At 47.7% G+C, this 21,209-nt stretch overlaps 1 protein-coding gene across 1 annotated transcript in view; it reads right to left on the reverse strand.

Moving 5' to 3' along the window:
• SCAMP1 (secretory carrier membrane protein 1) overlaps window positions 1–21,209 on the reverse strand; it is a 104,832-nt gene that overhangs the window by 13,363 nt on the left and 70,260 nt on the right. The window contains exons 7-8 of the mRNA XM_082253347.1: window positions 20,268–20,369; window positions 2,253–2,370 (exon numbers count right to left, since the gene is read on the reverse strand). Of these exons, the coding sequence (XP_082109473.1) occupies window positions 2,253–2,370; window positions 20,268–20,369 (220 nt within the window). The remainder of the gene's footprint in view (window positions 1–2,252; window positions 2,371–20,267; window positions 20,370–21,209) is intronic.

Here is a 21,209-nt window from a genome sequence, read left to right on the forward strand (position 1 = left end):
CCCAACACAGACTGACGATCGATCGGTGGGTAGGCCCTGGGGAGCCAGTAAGGAAGACCCCCGCACAACAGCCGTCCGCAGTGTCGGGACCCCCCACCACCCCTTAGTGGCCTGCATGAACAGCCAGTCACCCCACACAGATGGGGGGGGGGGGGGGGGAGGGAGAGGGATACCATAGGTGGGGGGTGCACAGGGGAACAGAGGGGAATCCAGAGAAAAGGGGGTCCGGCTGTCCCAGGGAGGGGCCGGCGTCCACCCCAGAGTCAGCCATAAGGAAAAGGGGGGAACATGTACTCACCATACCGGAACAGTGCGGGCGCCACTCCAGACAAAACCACTCGCCGCTCAGTGGGGGGGTGTAGGCCAAAAGGAACGCTGCGACTCGGTCGCAGACCGGTCGTATGCGACCTGGCGGGACGTTTAACCCACGGGCCAGTCCCTGTCCAGTGGGACTATGTCGCGGCCGACCCAGCGCGGAGCTAGGGCCTGCACACGCTCGTAGGCCGGCTGGGGTGACCACTGGATTTCAGCATCCAGCCCGTCGCCCAGATCCAGCATAATTGCTTGTAGATCTCACAGGAACAATTCGGAGAAAAAAAAGCTAGCTAAAAAAAGGAAATATCTAAAAAAGCTTGCCAGGACCAGAGATCCCAGCAAGGAACTTAGGTCCTTACTCCTGACTAGGCAGAAAAAAAACTGACATCCTGTAGCAGGGAGAGAGAGGGTATACCCCCTGGGACTGTCCATAGGTGTGGCCAGAACTTTTTTTCTGCCTAGTGTACTACTCCTTTAGGGAGCAGCATACCCTACGGATATCAAGATATGGACTCTGCGTCTGTCAATGAGCGACAGAGAAATGTTTATTTTACTTTTCGGTACATTGCTAGATTTGCATTCTGCATTAAAGCCCTTGGGAGAAACTTTATTGTATTTGCAGTATATTTAACAGAGCGAGCAGCACCTAAGCCATCCAGGCTTGTGGGCACTTTTTGCTATCTTTTACCTTTGATATTGCAAAGCAGGGCAGTTTCAACTTGATTCAGCATTACATTCCTTCCTCATAGCAACTAGCAAACTGTGAAGGTTCTGTAATAGGCACATGGGAAACTTCAAGAGCCAGTTATTAAAAGTTAATTATGTAGATGCATTGGCCTAAAATACCAACTTAGCCAGAAACCAAAAGTTTCAAGGGAAGCGGAGTAAATCTATGAAAAAGATGTATGTATGCACTTACTCCTTTGTTACCGTTTAACTAAATGAAAGCTCATTTCCACAAATCAAATGACACAGACCGGTAATGATGCACCAACCCTGAAGTCACATAATATCATGACCTTCCATTCACCCAGCTGTATACAGGCTTCTCCTCTGACACCTGGCTGGTAATTTCCAGAAACAAACCACAGTACACAATCTGAGGAGAGCCTGGTATATGAATGTATCCCTTACTACCAAAATGTTTAAGATACTCACAGCTTTATCAATATTTGCCTATACAAGGATGAGACAAAAATGAAGAACATTAAAGAAAAGATTGTGCTTCCTGCACCAACCAATAACCTCTTAATACATGCACGGTAAAGAGCTTGATTCTATGGGCATTACTATTGTGTCATTTGATACATGTGGAAATGTGATGAGAAGTGTCCACAGGTATACAACACAATAAATATCTGACTGCAAGGATATGACATACTTTATATAAGAGTTCTCTCAAATTAGCAGACATGATGTTGCCAAGTATAAAGAATGAAAGTTCTTTTAAACCTCAGACATGAAATATGAACAAAGCATTTCCCTCTATAGTGGGTACTTGTCTCAATCCAGAGCACCAAGTGACATTTCTCTCTGCTGCTCGTTCCTCTGCTATCTGCACAAGTCACTTATGACAAGCTTTCCCGACACCAATGAGGAAAACAAAAAGGTGACAGGGAGGGATGTCCAGCAGATTACTGCCTTAAAGGGGTGTGTCCCTTCCCTCCGATCAGGGCTCAGAGTTACCCTCACTGACCTCTGTAGAGTAACTACAGCTCCCCACCCCCTGCTTTTCAGAGCTAAGAAATTATGTGTAAATTCTGCACTTTCAACTGATGTGGAGAAGGCAGAGCAGCAGGTAAACAGGTACAACTTACCTATGTAGGAGGATCTCTTTAATCTCTGTGTATCAACTGAAGCCTGTTACCTCACTAGGTATATGTAAGGGCTTACAATTACTTTATTTCAACTATATATAATTACCTTTACAGCCTTACCTTTTTAAACATTGCTAGTGATATTACTGCAGAAGCGGTGAATAGGGCAGCAATTATAATCATAATTATCCCCACTGGAATATTCTTGTTCAGTGCAGTTAATGCAGAAATCCAGCCACTGAAAAAAATGATTCAGCAATAAGTACCCTAATTCCAGACCGATGCTTTGTTGATACTACATCATGTTCAATATTGACCACTAACAAAAAGCTGGTTTATTTAAGAATTGTTATCAACTTTTGCAGACATTTTAGAGAAATTACAGCAATAAAAAACAATCATCATATACACAGTTTCATTACTATTTAAAGGACCAATAAACTCTTTTTACTATATTTAAATCTGACAAAAATGACACTGAATTTGGTTCTTCTATTCACCAGCAATATTATGAATCAATACCATGGTGTGTTAATATTTTTAGTGTGCATGTGCTATAACTTAATGTGACTGTTATGGAACTCTTAGAGAAAACCTAAGTTACTCTACTTAAAATAATGGGGATATTTGACTTACCGCAAAATCAAGTTCATTGACGGACACAGCACTCTAGTATTCAGAGCCATAGGGATGTCCCTAAGCAGTGCTAAACATGAGGGGTGGGACAACAAAAAATCCAAAGGCTAAACATAATAGCTAACCAGGTAAACAGGAGCTCAAAAGAAAACAACTGGAGCCCAACCTGAACAATATACCCTCAAAGAGGGAACAGACCAAAGAGGGAACAGACCCTCTAACAGCAGCCTACAAAACCTTGCAGCCATAAGGAAGCATCCGCAGATGCCAACACATCCAAATTTTGGGAAAGTGCACCGACGACAAGGTGGCCGTCTTGCAGACCTGCACCACTGACACCTGATAACAGAAGGCCCAAGAAGCACTAAGCGCCCGAGCAGAGTGTGCCGTTACAGGGAAAGGAGGAACCTGACCCCTGATAGAATAGGCCTGAGTCACAGTCTGTCTGATCCATCTGGAAATGGTCGCAGAAGAAATGGACAGCCCTTTACGTAGCCCATCTGTGCTCACAAAAAGTGAGTCTGACCTCTGAAAATACTCAGTGGCTGCCAAATCACCCGAACCACATCCAAGGCATGCAAAGCAAATTCCTTAGGATGTTTGGGCCTTGGACACAGGGAAGGCAACACAATGTCTTCATTCAAATGGAAATTTAGGGACTACCTTAGAAAGGAACAACAGACATGGGCGAAGAACCACCTTATCTTTATGGACCACCAAATAGGGGGTTACGACAATGTAACGCCGACAGCTCAGACACCATGCGTGCAAAAGCTATAGCCACCAAAAAGGCCATCTTCTGGGACAGCGTAAGCAGGGGAATCTCCTGAATATTTTCAAAGGGAGGCTTCTGAAAAACTGAAAGCACAAAGTTCAGATTCCAAGGTGGTAGAAAAGACCCCACCAGTGGAATCTGAGCTTTGAATAAAAGTACGCACCAAGGAGTGCGTGGCCAGGTGGGGGGGTCACTGAAAGAAGACCGCCAAGGCCGACACCTGGCCCTTGATGGTACTCAAGGCCAATTTTTGCTCAAAACCTCATTGAAGAAAGGTCAGAATCCGAGCCATGGAAAAAGAACGAACGAGATTGAACTCCAATCAACTCACACCATGAAATGTATGCTTTCCACGTACGATTGTAGATCTTCCTAGGCGTTCAGCAGTGTTGGAAATCACTGACCCAGGCAAATCTCTATCCTTCAATATCTAGCTTTCAACAGTCAAGCTGCCAAAGCCAGCGACTGTAAAGCAGGATGGAAGATCGGCACTTGGGACAGTAGATCCTCCCTGAGAGGCAGTCTCCAAAGGGACCAGGTCGGCATACCAAGACTGACGAGGCCAGTCTGGGTCCACTAGAATGACTGGAATCAGCAGATCACGGGTGCAATGAACTATGAGAGAGCTCACCAGCACACTCGAAGTTCTTCGAGAACTACAAGCTGTCTGCTGCAGTGGAGAAAGGGAAACCTGCTCCAGTGACTATGCCTTGTCTGCCTTAACTTGATTTGTGTGTTTACCTGCAAAATCCATTTCTTGGAATACATCATAGGACACCGAGCAGGCCTAATAAACATGACTACCTGGTTTATGAGCCACCTATAGATGAATAGACACTGGCAAGGACACTTATATAACCCCGCCTCTCAACGAGAGCATCCGTTTTTAAGCAAGCAATAACCCCAACCATGATGTACTCCAAAAAATATATTTTATAGGTAAGCACAATAGTTGGACTTTGTCTTACCGTAAAATCTTTTTCTCTGATGTTCATTGACGGACACAGCTCCAGAATGTTCTTGACCATTGGGTTATGCTGCCCCCTACAGGAGTAGAACACTAGGCAGGAGAAAGCTTTACCACACCTATGGAGCAGTCCCAGGGGGTATGCTCCCTCTTCCTGCTATAGGCATTCAGTTTTGTTGCAAGCAGTGTCAGAAGAAAAAATAACCCAACTCAATAGAGGGGCGGGTGCTGTGTCTATCAATGAACATCGGAGAAAAGGATTTTACGGTAAGACAAAAATCCAACTCTTTTGTTTATTGACAGACACAGCGTCCAAATTTTCTTGATCATTGGGACTTCCCAAAGCAGTGTCAAACATGAGGGATGGGAATAACACAGCAGAAAAAAAATCTTAAAAGGTTAAACCTAGCCAACCAGGTAACATGGAGCTCAACCAGGAACAACTGGAGCTCACCTGAAAAAAATACACCCTCAAAAGAGGACCAAGTCCTCTCAAACTGCAGCCTGCAAAACTTTGCGGCCAAAAGCAGCATCCACAGATGCCAACAATCAACTTTGTAAAATTTTGTGAAAGTGTGCACAGACGACCAGGTGGCCGCCTTGCAAACCTGCAGCATTGAAGCCTGAAGCCGGAAGGCCCAGGAAGCACTAAGCGCCCATGTAGAATATGCCTTAACAGGGAAAGGAGAAACATGACCCCTGATAGAATAGGCCTGAGTCACCGTCTGTCTGATCCATCTGGAAATGGTCGTAGCAGACGTGGCCAACCCCTTGCAAGGTCCATCCGTAAGGACAAAAAGTGAGTCTGTTTTCCTAAATGACTTGGTAGCTGCCAGGACACCCTGATTGCTCGACCCACATACAGAGAATGCAAGGCAATCTCCTTAGGATGCTTAGGCTTAGGACACAGGGAAGGCAACACAATGATGGAATTCATTCAGATGGAAGCTAGAGACAACCTCAGGAAGGAACGACTGACAAGGGCGAAGAACCACTTTATCTCTGTGAACTACCAAATAAGGTGAACGACAGGTCAAAGCTGCCAGCTCTGACACTCTGCATGCGGAAGTAATCATCACCAAGAAAGCTACCTTCTGGAACAATGTAAGCAGGGAAATCTCGCAAATAATTTCAAAAGGCAGTTTCTGAAGAACCAACAATACCAAATAGAGGTCCCACGGAGGCAACAGAGACCGCACAGGTGGAGCCAAGTGGCAAACCCCCTAAACAAAGATGCAAACCAAGGAATGTGTAGCCCAAGGACATAGAAAGAAAATCACCAAGGCTGAGTCCTGGCACCCAAGGCCAGGTGCTGTTCCACACCTCCTTGGAGGATTGCCAAAATTCGAGCAACCGAAAAGGAACGGGGAGAAACCCAGAAAGACAACACACAATGTACAGCTTCCAGACACAATGGTAAATCTTCCTAGAGGTAGATTTCTTAGCTCTTAACAGATTAGGAATCCCTGAATCAGACAACCCCTATCCTTCAGGACCTGGCTTTCAACAACCAAGCCTTTAAAGCAATCCACTGTATAGCAGTGTATTGGTCCTTGGGACAGCAGATCTTCCCTGAGAGGAAGCTTTCAAGGAACGTCAGTGACCAGCAGCACCAGATCGGCGTACCAGGCCCGGCGAAGTCAGTCCGGGGCCACCAAGATGACTTGAATCCCTTCTGCCTCAATCCTGCGTAGGCTTAAATTAGACAATACTGACCCCATGGGCCCAGCAGCGCGTCTGTGGCGTCCGCCAGAGGATCCCGTGATCGTGCCACAAACCTCTGCACCTTCTTGTTGAATCAATAGGCCAACAGGTCTACCTTGGGAATGCCCCACCGGGGACATAACTGGTGAAACCCCTCTGGATGAAGTGACCATACCCTGGTCCAATGCCTGTCGAATGAGGTAATCCGCCCATCAAGTTTCCACCTCTGAAATGTGGTTGCTGGATTGAGCGTTCTGCCCATCGTAGAATTCTGGCTACCTCCGGAGCCGCCACAACACAACTTGTGCCCCCAGGTGATTGACATAAGCCACAGCCATGGCATTTGAGGATTGAATTTCCACCAGACAACCCTAAAAGACAATCCGTCCAAGATCCAGACAAAGTCTAATCGCTCAGAGTTCCAGTACATCGATCGGTAGTCTGGACTCCTCCAGTATCCAGACCCCCTGAGCAGATTCTTTGCCGAGGATGCCTCCCAACCAGACAGGCTGGCATCCGTGGTGAAGCCTGTCCAATAAAAGGGGAGAAAGGATTTGGCCTGTCTAAGCAACGGAGAATGAAGCCATCAGATCAGGGACCCTCTCATTCCCCGGCTCAGCCGGATCAGATTGTCCAGAGACTGCAGATTCTTGTCCCATTTGACCAGAATCTCCCTTGCAGGGACCTTGTGTGAAATTGTGCAAAACGAACCGGCTTAAAGGTAGACACCTTCAGGCCCAGCACCTGCATGCAAGTCCGGAGGGATAACCGTCTGCTGCACAACAGAAGATGAATTGCAGCCTGCAATTTCTGGAGCATGGCTAGAGGAAGGAGCACTCTGGCTAAGACCCAGATAGTCCAGTTTTGTGGAAGAAACCAGAGCAGACTTCTGAAAATTCAGAATCCAGCCGAACTCCCCCATAATTCAGATAGGGATCCCAAAGTTGTTCACCAGAGCAGGAGGGGACTTACTTGCAGCTGCTTAAACGCCCATCATGCGCTTAAAAGGCTGCCAGGAACCTGGTCCAGCATTTCCAGATCTGCCATGCCGGAACACGTGCATACGCTCTTGCGTATCCTGGTCACGTTCATGCACGCCAAACTGGACAAAAAAAAAAAAAAAAAACACCCTCTGGAAGGCCATCCATTCTTGTCCAACTAGTAGAAAGTATGGATGTCTACATGTCAGAGCATCCGCAGGAAAACTGGATCAGCAAGCTGACGCTAGAACAAACTGACCTCACAATACATAGAGGAAACAGCATCCTCTAGTGTGGAAACTGGAAAGGACAGGCAGCACCATAGGGGAACGTTTACTAGGACCAAGGCTACCCTGGGGACTCTATTTCCACAGCAGCATCCGAATGCAGGAACCAGGATCCAATCTTTGCCCATCAAAGCAGGCAGTGTCTAATCAACCTTCAGAGACTCTATGCCTCAGGGGTCCACTGGGCTGGACCTTGCAGCACCTTGCCAGAAAAAAGTTTTGGTCAGTTAGACTCCACAGGGTTTCTGTTATTGCCGGACCAGTGCCGAAAAGTCGCATTACAGGCAAAATTCCACGTGCCATCCAGTTCCAAAGCGGGCCCTGGGTACCAACCATCCTCTGATCCTTTGATGCCTTGAGGGACCTTGTAAAGTTCATGCAGGGAGCTGCACATCTGTGATCATCACCTTCAGGCACCAGCAAAAAAAGATGCTCTCGAAAGGCGGGGTTATATAGAGGAGACTTCCTGTTTTGGTTTGCCAGTGTCTATTCACCTATAGGTGGAGCATTACGTAGGTGTCATGTTTATTAAGCTTTCTCTGTTTCCCGTAATGTAGGTGTAGCACCCTCCTAGGTAGGTGCTAATGAGAGAGTATAGTTTTGAGCTCTGTCTGCTTACCAGAGAAGCTGCCGGTTAAATCTTCATTGCTCTCTGCCTATCAGGGAGCAGGATCTAGTAGTGAGGTCTGCTGAATGTGCTCAGTATGCGATTCATTCAGTCTGAAGAATATTTCACGCTGGTTGAATAGGGAGGCATGTTGGACAGTGGGAGGAAACCTGACGATTGGGTGCATAGACTTTTGAAACAGTCCTGGTGATTGGAAGAGGGCAGGTCGTCTCGGTGCATTCTAGGATACTGTACAAAAGCCAGGAGCACATGTGCTGTGGGGTCTTTGGCTGGAGTCCTGGAGGGAGAGGGGCGGCTGCCTCCTCCTCTGTAGAGGTGTCATGCGGTCACAGGTGGTTGTCCTCAGGACCAGAGAAGTGGTTGAGAGAGCTGAACCCTGAGGTCTAGGAAAGCTGACTGAGAGGGGAGACACTGGAGACCCTGGGACTGCAGTATCATGAGTACAGGGACTCATGTCAAAGGGCCTGACCTGAGGGGGGACACCCCTGCTCGTGGGATAATCAGTGGACGGGTGTCAGCAGAGGAAGAGAAAACTAGATTCTTGACTTACCGTAAAATCCTTTTCACTTAAGTTCATGGACGGACACAGTTCTCTGATCCATATCAGTAGGGTTATACTGCCCCCTACAGGAGTAGGACACTAGGCAGAAAAAAAGTTCTGGCTACGCCTATGGGCAGTCCCGGAGGGTACACCCTCTCTCTTCCTGCATAACATGTCAGTTTTGTATCAAAGCAGTGTCAGAAAGGAACACCAACCCAAATTAAAATAGAGGGGGGTGGGTACTGCGTCAGTCAATGAACTTAAGAGAAAAGGATTTTACGGTAAGTCAAAAATCCAGTCTTCTCTATCATTCATTGAGGGAAGCAGTTCTCTGATCCATATCAGTAGGGAGGTCCCAAAGGAGTGCCATAAAAGGAGGGTTGGGAACAGCAGAAAAGAACAAGGCCCCAAGGCTAAACATAGCCGACCAGGCAACATAGGCCCACCTGAAACAAACAGTAAACACCCTCAAGGAAGGCCAAAAGCCATCCAGACAGCAGCTAGCAAAAACTTTGCGTCCAAAAAGAGGCATCTGCCGATGCCAGCACATCCACCTCAAGGCCAGTCCGGAGTCACAAGAATGACCGAAATCCCTTCCGCCCTGATCCTGTGAGGGATTCTTAGCAGCAACTTGAGAGGAAAAAGGCAGACAGCAGATGATCATGACCTTGGCCCATCCGTAACGACTCTCAGCATTGTTCAAGTTGAACCTAGCGAATGTTCTTGCCTATAACAGAACCCATGGTGCCACCATTACACCCGCCAGAGGGTCCCGGGAGCAGGCCACAACCCTGCACTATCCTGTAGATGCGACCCCAACAGATCCATGTCCGGAGTGCCCCCAACAAAGGCACAACTGCTGGAACACCTCCGGATTAAGGGATCATTCCCCTGCATCCAAGGCCTGTCGACTGAGGCAATCCGCCTGCCAATTTTTCCACACCTGGAAAGGGAACAGCAGAGAAAGCAGGAACAAGGCGCTCTGCCCAAGGAAAAATGGTCACTTCCAAGGCTGCAAGGACACCCTTGGTGCCCCCTTGGTGAATGACATAAGCCACGGACTAGGCGTAGGAGATTGAACGTGCACTGGACAGCTGCAGGTGCCCAATCCAGTGAACTAGGCAAAGCTGGATCGCTCTCAGCTCCAGGACAGTAATCGGTAACCTGGATCCTCCAGGGACCATACTCCCGAAGCAGAGAATCTGCCGAGGACTCTACCCCACCCAGACAGGCTTGCATCTGCGGTGACAATTGTCCAGTAAAAAGGGGAGGAAGGAGTCCAGATCAAGACTCCCTGGTCACCCAGCTCAGCCCAGAGAGTTTGGATTCTAGTCCCATTCAAGAAGGATTGCCTTCTGGGGGATCCCCGAGAGGGCGTGAGCGAAAGGGACCATCTGAAAGACGGCACCATCAGCCCCAGAACTCGCATGCAGGTCCAAAGGCAAGACCGTATGCGGGACAGTAACAGTCGAACCGCAGTCTGAAGTTCCAAGCGTTTTATTCCCCAGGGTGAAAAGCACCCTGACTGAGGACGAGTCCAAAGTCAGACCCAGATAGTCCAGTCTCATGGAAGGGACCAGGGATGATTTCTGAAGGTTCAGAACCCACCTGAACTCCACCAGAGTGCTTATGGTAACTTGCAACTTGGTTGACAACACCGTAGGGGACTCCATATGGAGAAGTAGATTGGCCAGGAAACCAGCCCGCTTCTGCAACAGTGCCAGGACCGGAGCCAACACCCCTGCGAGGACCCGAGTAGCAGAAGCGAGACCAAGGGGTAATGCCACAACTTGATAGAGATCCTTCCTTATGGCAAAAAACAGAGAACCCGTAGGTGTCCCGAACATAACAGGATGTGAAGGTAGGCAGCTTGATGTCTATGGAGGCCAGGAATCCCACTGATGTACAAAAGCCACCATCGTGCGAACAGATACCATCTTGAATTTTTGAACCGCACGGAACCATCAAAGAGCCAGTAGGTCCAGCTTGTTGAACCATAGCCTGTACTGCTCCACAGAGCGCCTGCAAGCGATCCGGGGACAGCCATACATTGGAAGGGAAAACCTCACCGGGAAAAAAAAAAACGGATCGAAACTCGATCTTGCAACTGGACCGCATGACCTTCTGAACCCAGCTGCCTGGGATCCGGGCCAGTCGCAGGCCCGAGAACCGGCAAGGTCGCCCCCCCCCCACCCCCTAGATGGGTGAGGGCGCACCTTCAGGTCGAGTAGGCCTGGTCCGCAGGTCTGGAAAAAAATTGATTTTTGTAAAATCTTACCGTAAAATCCTTTTCTCTTAGGCTCATTGACAGACGCAGTCCTCTTGATTAATATCAAATTGGGTTATACTGCCCTCTACAGGAGTAGGACACTAGGCAGAAGGAAAACGTTCTGGCCACACCTTAGGGGCAGTCCCAGAGGGTATATCCTCTCTCTCTCTGCTACAGGATGTTAGTTATGTCACAAAGCAGTGTCAGAGAATTTAACCCAACCCAACTCAAAAGTAGAGGGGCGGGTACTGCGTCTGTCAACGAGCTTAAGAGAAAAGGATTTTACGGTAAGATTTTACAAAAATACATTTTTTTCTGTCGCTCATTGACAGACGCAGTCCTCTTGATTAATATCAAATTGGGACGTCCCAAAGCAGTGTCACAAATGAGGGGTGGGATAACAGAAATCAGAATCCAATCTAGAAGGCCCAACCGGTGCCAACTAGAAGTTTTAAAGGCTCATCAGACAAAAGGATGAGACTCAACTGAAAACCCAACAGAAAAAAACCCTTGAGGTAGACCAACGGTCTCCTCAAATTGCGGCCTGCAAAACCTTGCGGCCAAAAGAGGCATCCGACGATGCCATCACATCAACTTTATAAAATTTTGTAAAGGTATGAACCGGCGACCAGGTAGCCGCCTTGCAAACCTGGACCACTGACGCCTGATGGCGGAAGGCCCAGGAAGCACTGAGCGCCCGAGTGGAGTGCGCCTTAACAGGCAAATGCAGGCAATCCCTTTTTGGGGCCATCCGTGATCACAAAAAGTGAATCCGTTTTACGAAACTAGTCCGTAGTTTTCAGGTATACCCTGATTGTCCGAACCACATCCAAGGAATGTAACGCACACTCCCGAGGATGACTGGGCTTAGGACACAAGGAAGGTAGCACAATATCTTCAGTCAGATGAAACTCTGAAACCACCTTAGGAAGGAAGGATGGATTCGGACGAAGAACTACCTTATCCCTTTGAACCACCAGATATGGGGAACGACAGGATAATGCGGCCAGTTCTGACACCCTGCGTGCAGAAGTAATGGCCACCAAGAAGGCCACTTTCTGGGATAATGTAAGCAAGGGAATCTCCCTAATATTTTCAAAGGGAGGTTTCTGAAGAACCGACAACACCAAATTAAGATCCCAGGGCGGTAAGGGCGCGCGCACTGGCGGAGCCAAGTGCCGCACCCCCTGGATGAAATTCCGCACCAAGGAATGGGTAGCCAAAGGTTTCTGAAAGAAAATTGCTGACGCTGAAACCTGACCCTTGACAGTACTCAAGGCCAGCTTCTGCTCAACCCCCTGTTGCAGAAAAGCCAAGATTCGGGTCACCGAATAGGCACGTGGAGGAAATCCAAGGGATTCACACCACGCAATATAAGACCTCCATGTGCGATGATAGACTTTTCTGGAAGTCGCTTTCCTTGCTTTAATTAAAGTAGGAATAACTGAAGTTGACAATCCTTTGTCCTTCAGCACCTGAGTCTCAATAGCCAGGCCGTTAAAGCCAGCGATTGTAAAGCAGGATGGAAGATCGGTCCCTGAGACCGCAGCCCTGAGAGGAAGTCTCCAAGGAGCGTCCGCGACCAGCCTGCCCAAGTCGGCGTACCCGGGTCGACGAGGCCAGTCCGGAGCTACCAGGATAACTGGAATTCCCTCCACCTCTATCCTGCGAAGAAGTTTCGGCAGCAACTTGAGAGGAGGGAAGACATACAGTAGCTGATATTGTCCCCACGGGGCGACCAGCGTGTCTGCTGCGTCCGCTCGAGGATCTCTGGAGCGGGCTACAAACCTCCGCACCTTCCTGTTGAGCCGAACTGCAACAGATCCACCCCCGGGGTGCCCCAATGAAGGCACAGCTGGTGAAATACCTCTGGATGAAGAGGCTATACCCCTTGATCCAGAATCTGACGGCTGAGATAATCTGCCTACCGATTTTCCACCCCCGGAGTGAATATCGCGGAGAGAGCCGGAACAACCCGTTCCGCCCAATGAAGAATGCTGGCCACTTCTATGGCCGCCAGGGCACTCTTGGTGCCCCCTTGGTGATTGACATAAGCCACGGCCGTGGCCTTGTCCGACTGGATCCCAACCGGGCTGCCCTGAAGCTGCTCGATCCAGTAAATCAGACAAAGTCTGATCGCTCTCAGTTCCAATACATTTATCGGTAACCTGGATTCTATCGGAAGAAATGACTTCCCCTGGCTGAGCATCGGAGACCGAAACCACCGGACCAGAGACTTCCTGGTCCGCTCGCTCAACCGGATCCGATTGTCCAGAGAATCGGGATTCCGATTCCATTTGAAAAAAATCTCCTTTTGGAGAATTCGGGTATGAGACTGGGCATACGGTACTGCCTCTAAGAAGGCCACCATCAGTCCCAGGATCCTTATCCGAAGGGAAGACCAGTTGACGGACAGTAACATCAGAATCGTTCACTGAATCTTCCGGAGCTTCTCCGTAAGGAGACACACCCTTACCAAGGATGTCTCCAAAGTTGGGCCCAGATCTGTTCAGATGGACTCCATCTTGAATTTTTGTACCCGGACAAAATGATTGAGTGCTCTTAAGTCCAGAATTGTACGCACCTTGCCCTCCTCTCTGGGTATTGTGAATAGGTTCGAATAGAACCCCTGAAAACGTTCTGCTCAGGGAACGGGAACTACCGCTCCCTGTTGCATCAAGTCCATTACTGCCCCCCGCAAAGCTCTTAAGCGATCCGGGGATAGTCGAATGTTGGAAGGGAAGAATCGCACCGGTAAAAGTGATCGAAACTCGATCTTGTATCCCGACCGTATGACCTCGCGAACCCCTTTGTCCGGGATTCTGGAAAGCCATGGATCCGGAAACCGGTGAAGACGTCCCCCCACCCCAGAGATGGGTGGGGGCGCACCTTCAGGCTGTATTGGTTTTATGTTCAGGTTTGGCTGAGCCGGACTTTTGTTTACCCGACCAGCGCCTTTTGAAACCCCCTGAAGGGGCTTTGGAGGGCTTCGCCTTATCGCCCGCCCCAGCGGAACGAACAAACTTTTTATGAGCGGAAAAGGAAGGTCCTCGTCTGTTACGAGGTCCTTTACCCTTAGCAGTCTGTGGCAAAAAAGTGCTCTTGCCACCAGTGAGATCCTTTATAATCTCATCCAAGGTGGCCCCAAACAGGCGATCCCCCTGAAAAGGAAGATTAGCCAAAGCTTTTTTGGAACCCTGATCCGCCGACCAGCACTTTAACCACAACACACGTCTGAGGACCACTGCTGAAACAGATGCACGCTCTAGCAAGGGAGTGGCGTCCAGGGCGGCGTCACAGATGAACTGTAGCCCTTGTATAATCTGCTCTAGCAAATCTGATACTGCCGGGGGGATACTTCTCCCCTTTATGTCACGGCGTAACAATTTGGTCCATTCTGTCAATGTTTGTGAAACTAAACCAATGGCAACCACTGGCCTAAATGTTGACCCTATCAGGGAAAAAATGGAGCGGGATTCCGCTTCCACTTTTCGATCCACCGGATCCCTAAAGGACGGAGCGTCCTCCAACAGGATAACATTGGCTTTATTTAGTCTGGAAATCGGTGAGTCCACCGCTGGTGGTACCGTCCATTTTTTAAGGAGGGATTCCTCAAACGGATAGCGCCTAGCAAAGCGTTTGGAAATAGCAGGGGTTCGTTTCGGACGATCCCATTCTTCTTTAAATTAGATTACCAAAACATTTGGGCAAGGGAAAAACCTTCGCCATTTTGGTAGGCTTGCTGGTACCAAAGGGAATTTCAGTGTCAGCTACCTCTGCCGGTGTAACCTCAAGACTTAAGGTTTCCCGGACAGACATGACTAGTGCGTCCACCAACGCTTCCTCTTGCGATATGGCGGAGGCAGAAACGTCCTCCTCACTGTCTGAGGAGACCGTACCCGAGACAGCAGCCCAAGCAGAGGGACCTGCAGCGGCAGTGACAAGCTCAGAATCCGTATCTGAAGTGTCAGATGAAATAGGGGTAGGCGGGGGTCGTTTTCTTGCCCCCCGTCCCTGACAGGCCACCTCCACCCGGGATACCAAAGACTCCAAAACTGCTGATAATGCATTAATCATAAGTGGGGCACTGGAGAGTCCTGTGGCCACCTCGAGGGGATCAGGTGGGGATACATGTGTGGCAGGGTCCATGATTAATCCAAGACACTTGCCAGCAAACAAACAAAAAATATTTGCAAAGAAAAAAAAATTTTTTTTCTTTTTTTAATCCCCCAGCGCAACAGCGCCCCTCAGTGTTACCTGCTTTGGACCCCACAGAGAGAGAGAGAGAGAGAGAGAGAGAGAGAGAGAGAGAGAGAGAGACCCCAAGGCTCACCACCTGATGCACAGAAACAATTGCAGCCCCTGCGCCAGCTGATCCAACAGCTCCCCCAGGGCAGGAGGGATTTGCCCCACATTAAGTCATTGCCCATCAGGCAGAGTGTGCGTTGCAAGGGCAAACATGAGCACTGTTTCCAGTTCAGACTCCGCCAGGGAGTACAGATCGCGGGCCGCAGCCCGCGCCGTTCTATCCCCAAGTCCTTAAAGGACGGGGATTCCTCCACCGGAGCAACGGCAGACCTATTCAGCCTAGAGACCGTACGTCCACCAAAGGCTGAACAGTCCTCTGTACCAGAGACTCCCAAAAGGGTAACGTCTAGCAGCCGCTTAAATACCCCAGGGGAACGTCTCAGACGGTCCCATCCTACATGAGCATTCTAGCAAAATAAGCTGCTCCGGATGGCATGTGATTGCCAGATGCTACCTGCACCCCAGGCGCAGCCGTCGCTGTGTCCTCCAAATTGCAGGGTGTCACGCACCAAAACAGCCAGTGCATCCACCAGCCTGTATCAAGCATGGCAGGGGAAGTAGAAATGTCATCATCATCATCCGAGGAAACAGACCAGGCAGGGAGACCACACATCTGCGGCGGCTGAGTCAGACTCAGAATCCGAGACATCAAATGAGGCAGGGGTAGGTGGAGAACACATTTCAGCGCACCTCCCACCTCCACCCGGGTCCAAATGCTTCCCGAACCACCGAAAATGCATTGATGGACAGTGGAGATCTGGAAGTCCCTGCGGCCTCCATGAGGGGGCTCAGGTGGGGACACATGGCCTGCAGGGTCCATACTGAACCTGAGGAACCCGCCAGCAAAATAAATGCGGCCCCACAGCGCTACAGCCGGCCCCCGGGAGGTAAGGCCCACGCTAATGAACCCCCACAGAGAGGAAGAGACTACCCTTATGACTCACTGTCCCCAGATAAGCAATCAGATTAGGAGGGTCTCAGCGGTGGCTCAATAAGAGAGAGTGAGCCAGGGAACTGCCCGGAGTGAAGGGAAACCCAGGAGTGTTCCCAGGGAGGGGGGGCCTGCGTCCACCCCAAAATCCGCCAGGGAAGGGGGGGGGGGAGGGGGGAATGTTTACTCACCATACCGGGAACACTCAGGTGGGTGCCATCTCCTGACAGGACCCCACGCCACCCAAGTGTGGGGGCTGTCGGCCAAATAGGAACACTGCGACATAAGCCTAGACCCTGTCGTGTGCATCCTGGCGAGACGTTTAACACGCGGACCAGTCCCTGTCCAGTGGGACTATGTCGCGGTCAACCCAGAGCGAAGTTAAGGCCTGCATGAGCTCACTGGGGTAAACACTGGATATAGAGATCCAGCCCGTCGACCAGCCCGGTATAGCTGCTTGAAGATCTCACAGGAAAAAGCTAGCTAAAAAAAAAAATCTACATAAAAAAATAAATAGTTTTATGCCAGGACCAAAGATCCCAGCAAGGAACTAGGTCCTTACTCCTGACTAGCCAGATTAAAACTGACATCCTATGTAGGAAGAGAAAGGGTGCTCCGGGACTGCACATTGGCGTAGCCAGAATTTTTTTCTGCCTAGGGTCCTACTCATGTAGGGGGCAGTATAACCCTACTGATATGGATCAGAGAACTGCGTCCGTCAATGAACGATAGAGAAAGAGAACACTGGGGAGAGTGTCCCGACAATAATTATTTGTTCACCGAGTCGTCTTAGGAAAAAAGAGACTCAATCCAAGTTCATCCAAAGTGGCAGGGTGAATCAATAGCCTGGCTGTATCAGAAGATAGGAGTCCTCAACATTGTCTATATTTAAATTGGAGTATCCCACTAAACCACAAACCAACCAAATACCCCTAGATTGAATATTGGAGTGAGCCGAGTGAAGGAATTAAGGACTTGTATCTGTCATGACTATGTGCTGGTAACTCAGGGGGACCCATAGAGTGAATAACTGAGAGTCCTTACGGGGCAGTGCTACGTAGGAAAAAGGATTTTTACATTTCCTCATACACTTTTTAATGTACACTGTCTATCTGGATGAACAAACTGCCATGCACATGCATTAAAGTTACATCGACCCTGCCTAACCAATTAAGATGACCGAAGTATGAAAATCCAGAAGAGGCCAGCAAGAGGACTTTGGTACCTGCAGGGGAGAGCATAAACATAGCTTTCTTAGAGTGGAGGCGTGTATATTGTATACCCCAACTCCAGGAATTAAAAAAAAAAAAAAAAAAAACACCTTTGCAGTGGGGCCACTGCTCATTGTGTCAAGGGGTTAAAATTGTAGGCTCTAATACCTTACACTCCTGCTCTGGTCAGCCCAAGTGCTCTCCTCCTCTTCTGGAAGTTTTTGTCTGTTGACTTTAACCCTGTTTTGTATGCTGAGGAGGCTGAAGTGCAACCAAAGCCGGATGCAACTTACAGAGTAGGTTGCGGGGGACCAGTCCAAGTGCTTAAAAGGACACTGCTAGAGCGAGGTAGAAAGCAAGTATTAACACCTTATTCATGCACTCCAAGACATAATAGGCATTTAATCCTTGCAGTGTGGAGGGTTACCACGGCAAGGATAGATTTCCCATAAATTCCTGGAGTTGGGCTTTACCTCATACTATGATTGAGAATGCCATGAGTAATGTTAACATTAAACATCTTGCACTCTGACAGGTACATTGGTTATGTATCACTACAAGAACAGAGTAAGAAGGTACAGAACTGATCCTAAAATCTGGAGCAAAAGAAAAGTGAAGGTGTTTAACATAACAAATTCTTTATTATAACAGATGTACAGAGCATTCAAACCCCAAAACAAAGTTAAATATTGTAGCTTAGCAATTCTTAGATATGGTGACTACATTCGTTTTCTTTTCACTTTTTCCCTTTATTTTCATCTGGCCAGTATGTTCATTTTTAAATCCCTTTAACAGACCATCAGAATTGGCAGTTAGAGGGTTGAAACAAATCATTTAACACCGACACGGTTGCTTACAATGCACAGATTTTGTTCATTTATGTAAAACCTTTATCCAAAAAAAACAAAAAAAAAAAAAAAACGGTTTGCTGTAACTGCTTAAAAAGTGTTAGCTTGAGTTCAGCTTAAAATGTGCCTACCTAAATCTGCTAGTGCTAGTACATCTAATACTCCCCTCTCCCCAGACTGAAAATGCTGATTGTCCAAATTTGTTTCCGTTGTTCTTCCACCCAGAATCAAGACACCCCCTAGATGGTAAGTGCATTACTAGCCAGATCACCAGGTTAAAATAAAAAGAAAAAAAAACAAAAAAGGAAAACTAAAAACAGCCACCTCATGGAAGGACTGGTAAGCTGCAGTATATTACATTTTTGTTTCTGGGTTTAGATGCACATCCTTCTATTGTCAGTGAAAAAATAAAAAGGGCTTTTTTATTAGTACTGGTTCTCCCTCTTCCCTTGGCTTCAAAACCCTCAGAAGCCTGCAGGTGACATTTAAAAATCTTACAAGGAGGAAGATTTGTGTTTCGTGCATTAAAGCGGAGTTCCACCCTAAATTTATACTTACCTCCATCTTCTCGCTCCGGGTCACCTGAAAAACAAATGGATAATCGCAATTTTTTTTTTTTTACTTACCTCGTATAGAAGAAAATATACTTACCTTACTTCCTCCTCCTCCCCTCGGCCTCCCCCCTGAACGTCATCGCTCCCAGGAATCAATGCGCCTGCACCGTCCCCGACGTCAGTTCCGGTGCGCGCGCGTCATTCCCTTCTAAACAGAAGCCCAGAAGCTGTGCAGGGATGACGCTGCGGCACCGGAAGTGACGGTGGGGCCGGTGCAGTGCATCGTGGGACCGAAGAAGACGGAAGAGGACGCAGAAGAGGATCACGCTGGCTTCAAGCTGCCCACACCTGAGATGGCAGCGCTGGACAATACTTTTTCAAGGTAAGTATTTCTCCTAAAAGGTAAGTGCAACCTGGGACAGATCAGAGGCTATCCATTGTGGAATGTACTAGCCCTGACTGTCCCGGGGGTATTTTTATTAAAAAAAGTATTCCCAGGGTGGAACTCCGCTTTAACTTATAAGTAACCGATTAGTAAAACTTTACATTTTGTATTTTCAACAGACTTGCAATAAATAAAAAGCAATGAAAGAATTTGGCAACTATAATATGCATATCCACTTTAAATATTCAACTGTTTCTTTAGAAATCCATCCCAGTGTAACGCAATGCTTGGCAGCAGTACAGCTGTAAGTATTCCTGGGTGTAAAAACAAATTTAAGTGGAAGTTTATCTAAAAATTCACCTTCGTTATCATCCATAAAATATTTTCATATGATACCTGCAACTACTACAGAAATGCTCATGCAAAAAGGACCTCAGACTGGGGGGGGGGGTGGCTTACAGGCCTGTATCAAGATATTGTGCACATTTCAGAGACTTCTAGTTATTGGGCACAACCCTTTAGGGCTTGTGGGTGAGGTTCCTAGTCCTCAGAGGGCTACACCTTTTTATTTCTGTAGAGACTGAAGACAACACAATTACCTATTACAGATATTTCAATACTGTATCTGGACATTCACTTTTTACTCCTATAGCTACTGTATCTGTAGGAAAAGGGGAAAGCTATACCAATACCAAAACAGTGATTTTAAGCTTGATAGCAAAGTTCAAGTAGACCTGTCTTGAGGGACATAGGGTGATACCTTGGCTGAACACCATTTTGAAATGCCAATTGCCTGGTTGTCATAATGACACACCAGATTCCATACAATTTGTCACTGCCCAAAGCTTCCTATCACCTCCAAGTACTGAAACAAGAGGCTCAGCATGACAACCTTGCAACTTGTTCTTTAAAAAGGAAAGTGTGGCAATGTCAGCATCCATGCTTTTCTCATAGTAGGTTTCTTTTAAGTTCACATGTGGTAAATGAACACTTCGCTTAGCATTACATCTTTAATGTAATAAGTATGGATTTAGATGACTCAAGAGATCATCAGAAACATTCCAGCTCTAATTTTTCAGACCCAGGAACCATACCCAAATAAATGACTTACCAGTTACCCCAGCCTTTAAATCCAGCAGCTTGAAGGACATGCACAGCAAACTGACAGATATACACAAAGAAGAACACAAAGAACCTGAAAGAACTGTCACTCCTGCAGAAAAACAAAGGATGGGACATTATAATATATTCAGACTAGGAAGGGGAAGGGGGAGGGGGGTTAAAACACATCTATAAAAAGGGACATTTGGTTTAAAGTCACAAATAAAGATAACGCATGGTTTACAACTTATAGAGAATTCAATAGTGACATGTAATTAAAGTGGGCTCATCATGTTGAATAGGAGGTCTGCTTTTTTTCTCCAGCTCCCTGCACCCACCAACAAAAATGGCTTTTAGAATCAATTTGTAAACAACCCTGTTGACCCCTGCCCAAAAAACGGTTTAAAAATGGCTTTTGTAATAGGGAAAAATACCTGGGGTTAGAATTTTCCTTCACTACCTGTGCTTAAGCCTCCTCAAAATAAATCTACGTGGTAATGGTTGTCACCAAAACAAGCCTTAACTTAAGTTGGCCATAGATGGATTGAAATTAGATCTGTTCAACAAAGATCGCCCACATTTCGAACCCTTGTGTGGCTGTTCCTGCTTGACAGAACAGGAATGTTGGAAAATTTTTCTCAATCAGCGGCTGCATAGAGTTGGAGGATTCCTCTACCCACCTCACTTGTGTGGATGGAGGAATCAACTGGTTGCTGAACAAAAAGCGGTAGTAAACCGCATAAGAAAAAAAACAAAAATACGCACCAGGCAGGTTATTTCATAATGTGCCAGTATGCATCACATACTAGCACATTATGACAGACTTGCCTGAAAACAAAGCCAACCAGCGACGCGCTGTCACCGCTGAAGGCACTTCAATCGGCGCTCCGGAAGCCATCCGGTACGGACGATCTTTGTGTTATCAACCGCTTGTTTTCCACTGCTTATTTTA

The sequence above is a fragment of the Pelophylax lessonae genome (assembly GCF_965119305.1).
Source record: "Pelophylax lessonae genome assembly, chromosome: 1".
Taxonomy (NCBI): Eukaryota; Metazoa; Chordata; class Amphibia; order Anura; family Ranidae; genus Pelophylax; species Pelophylax lessonae.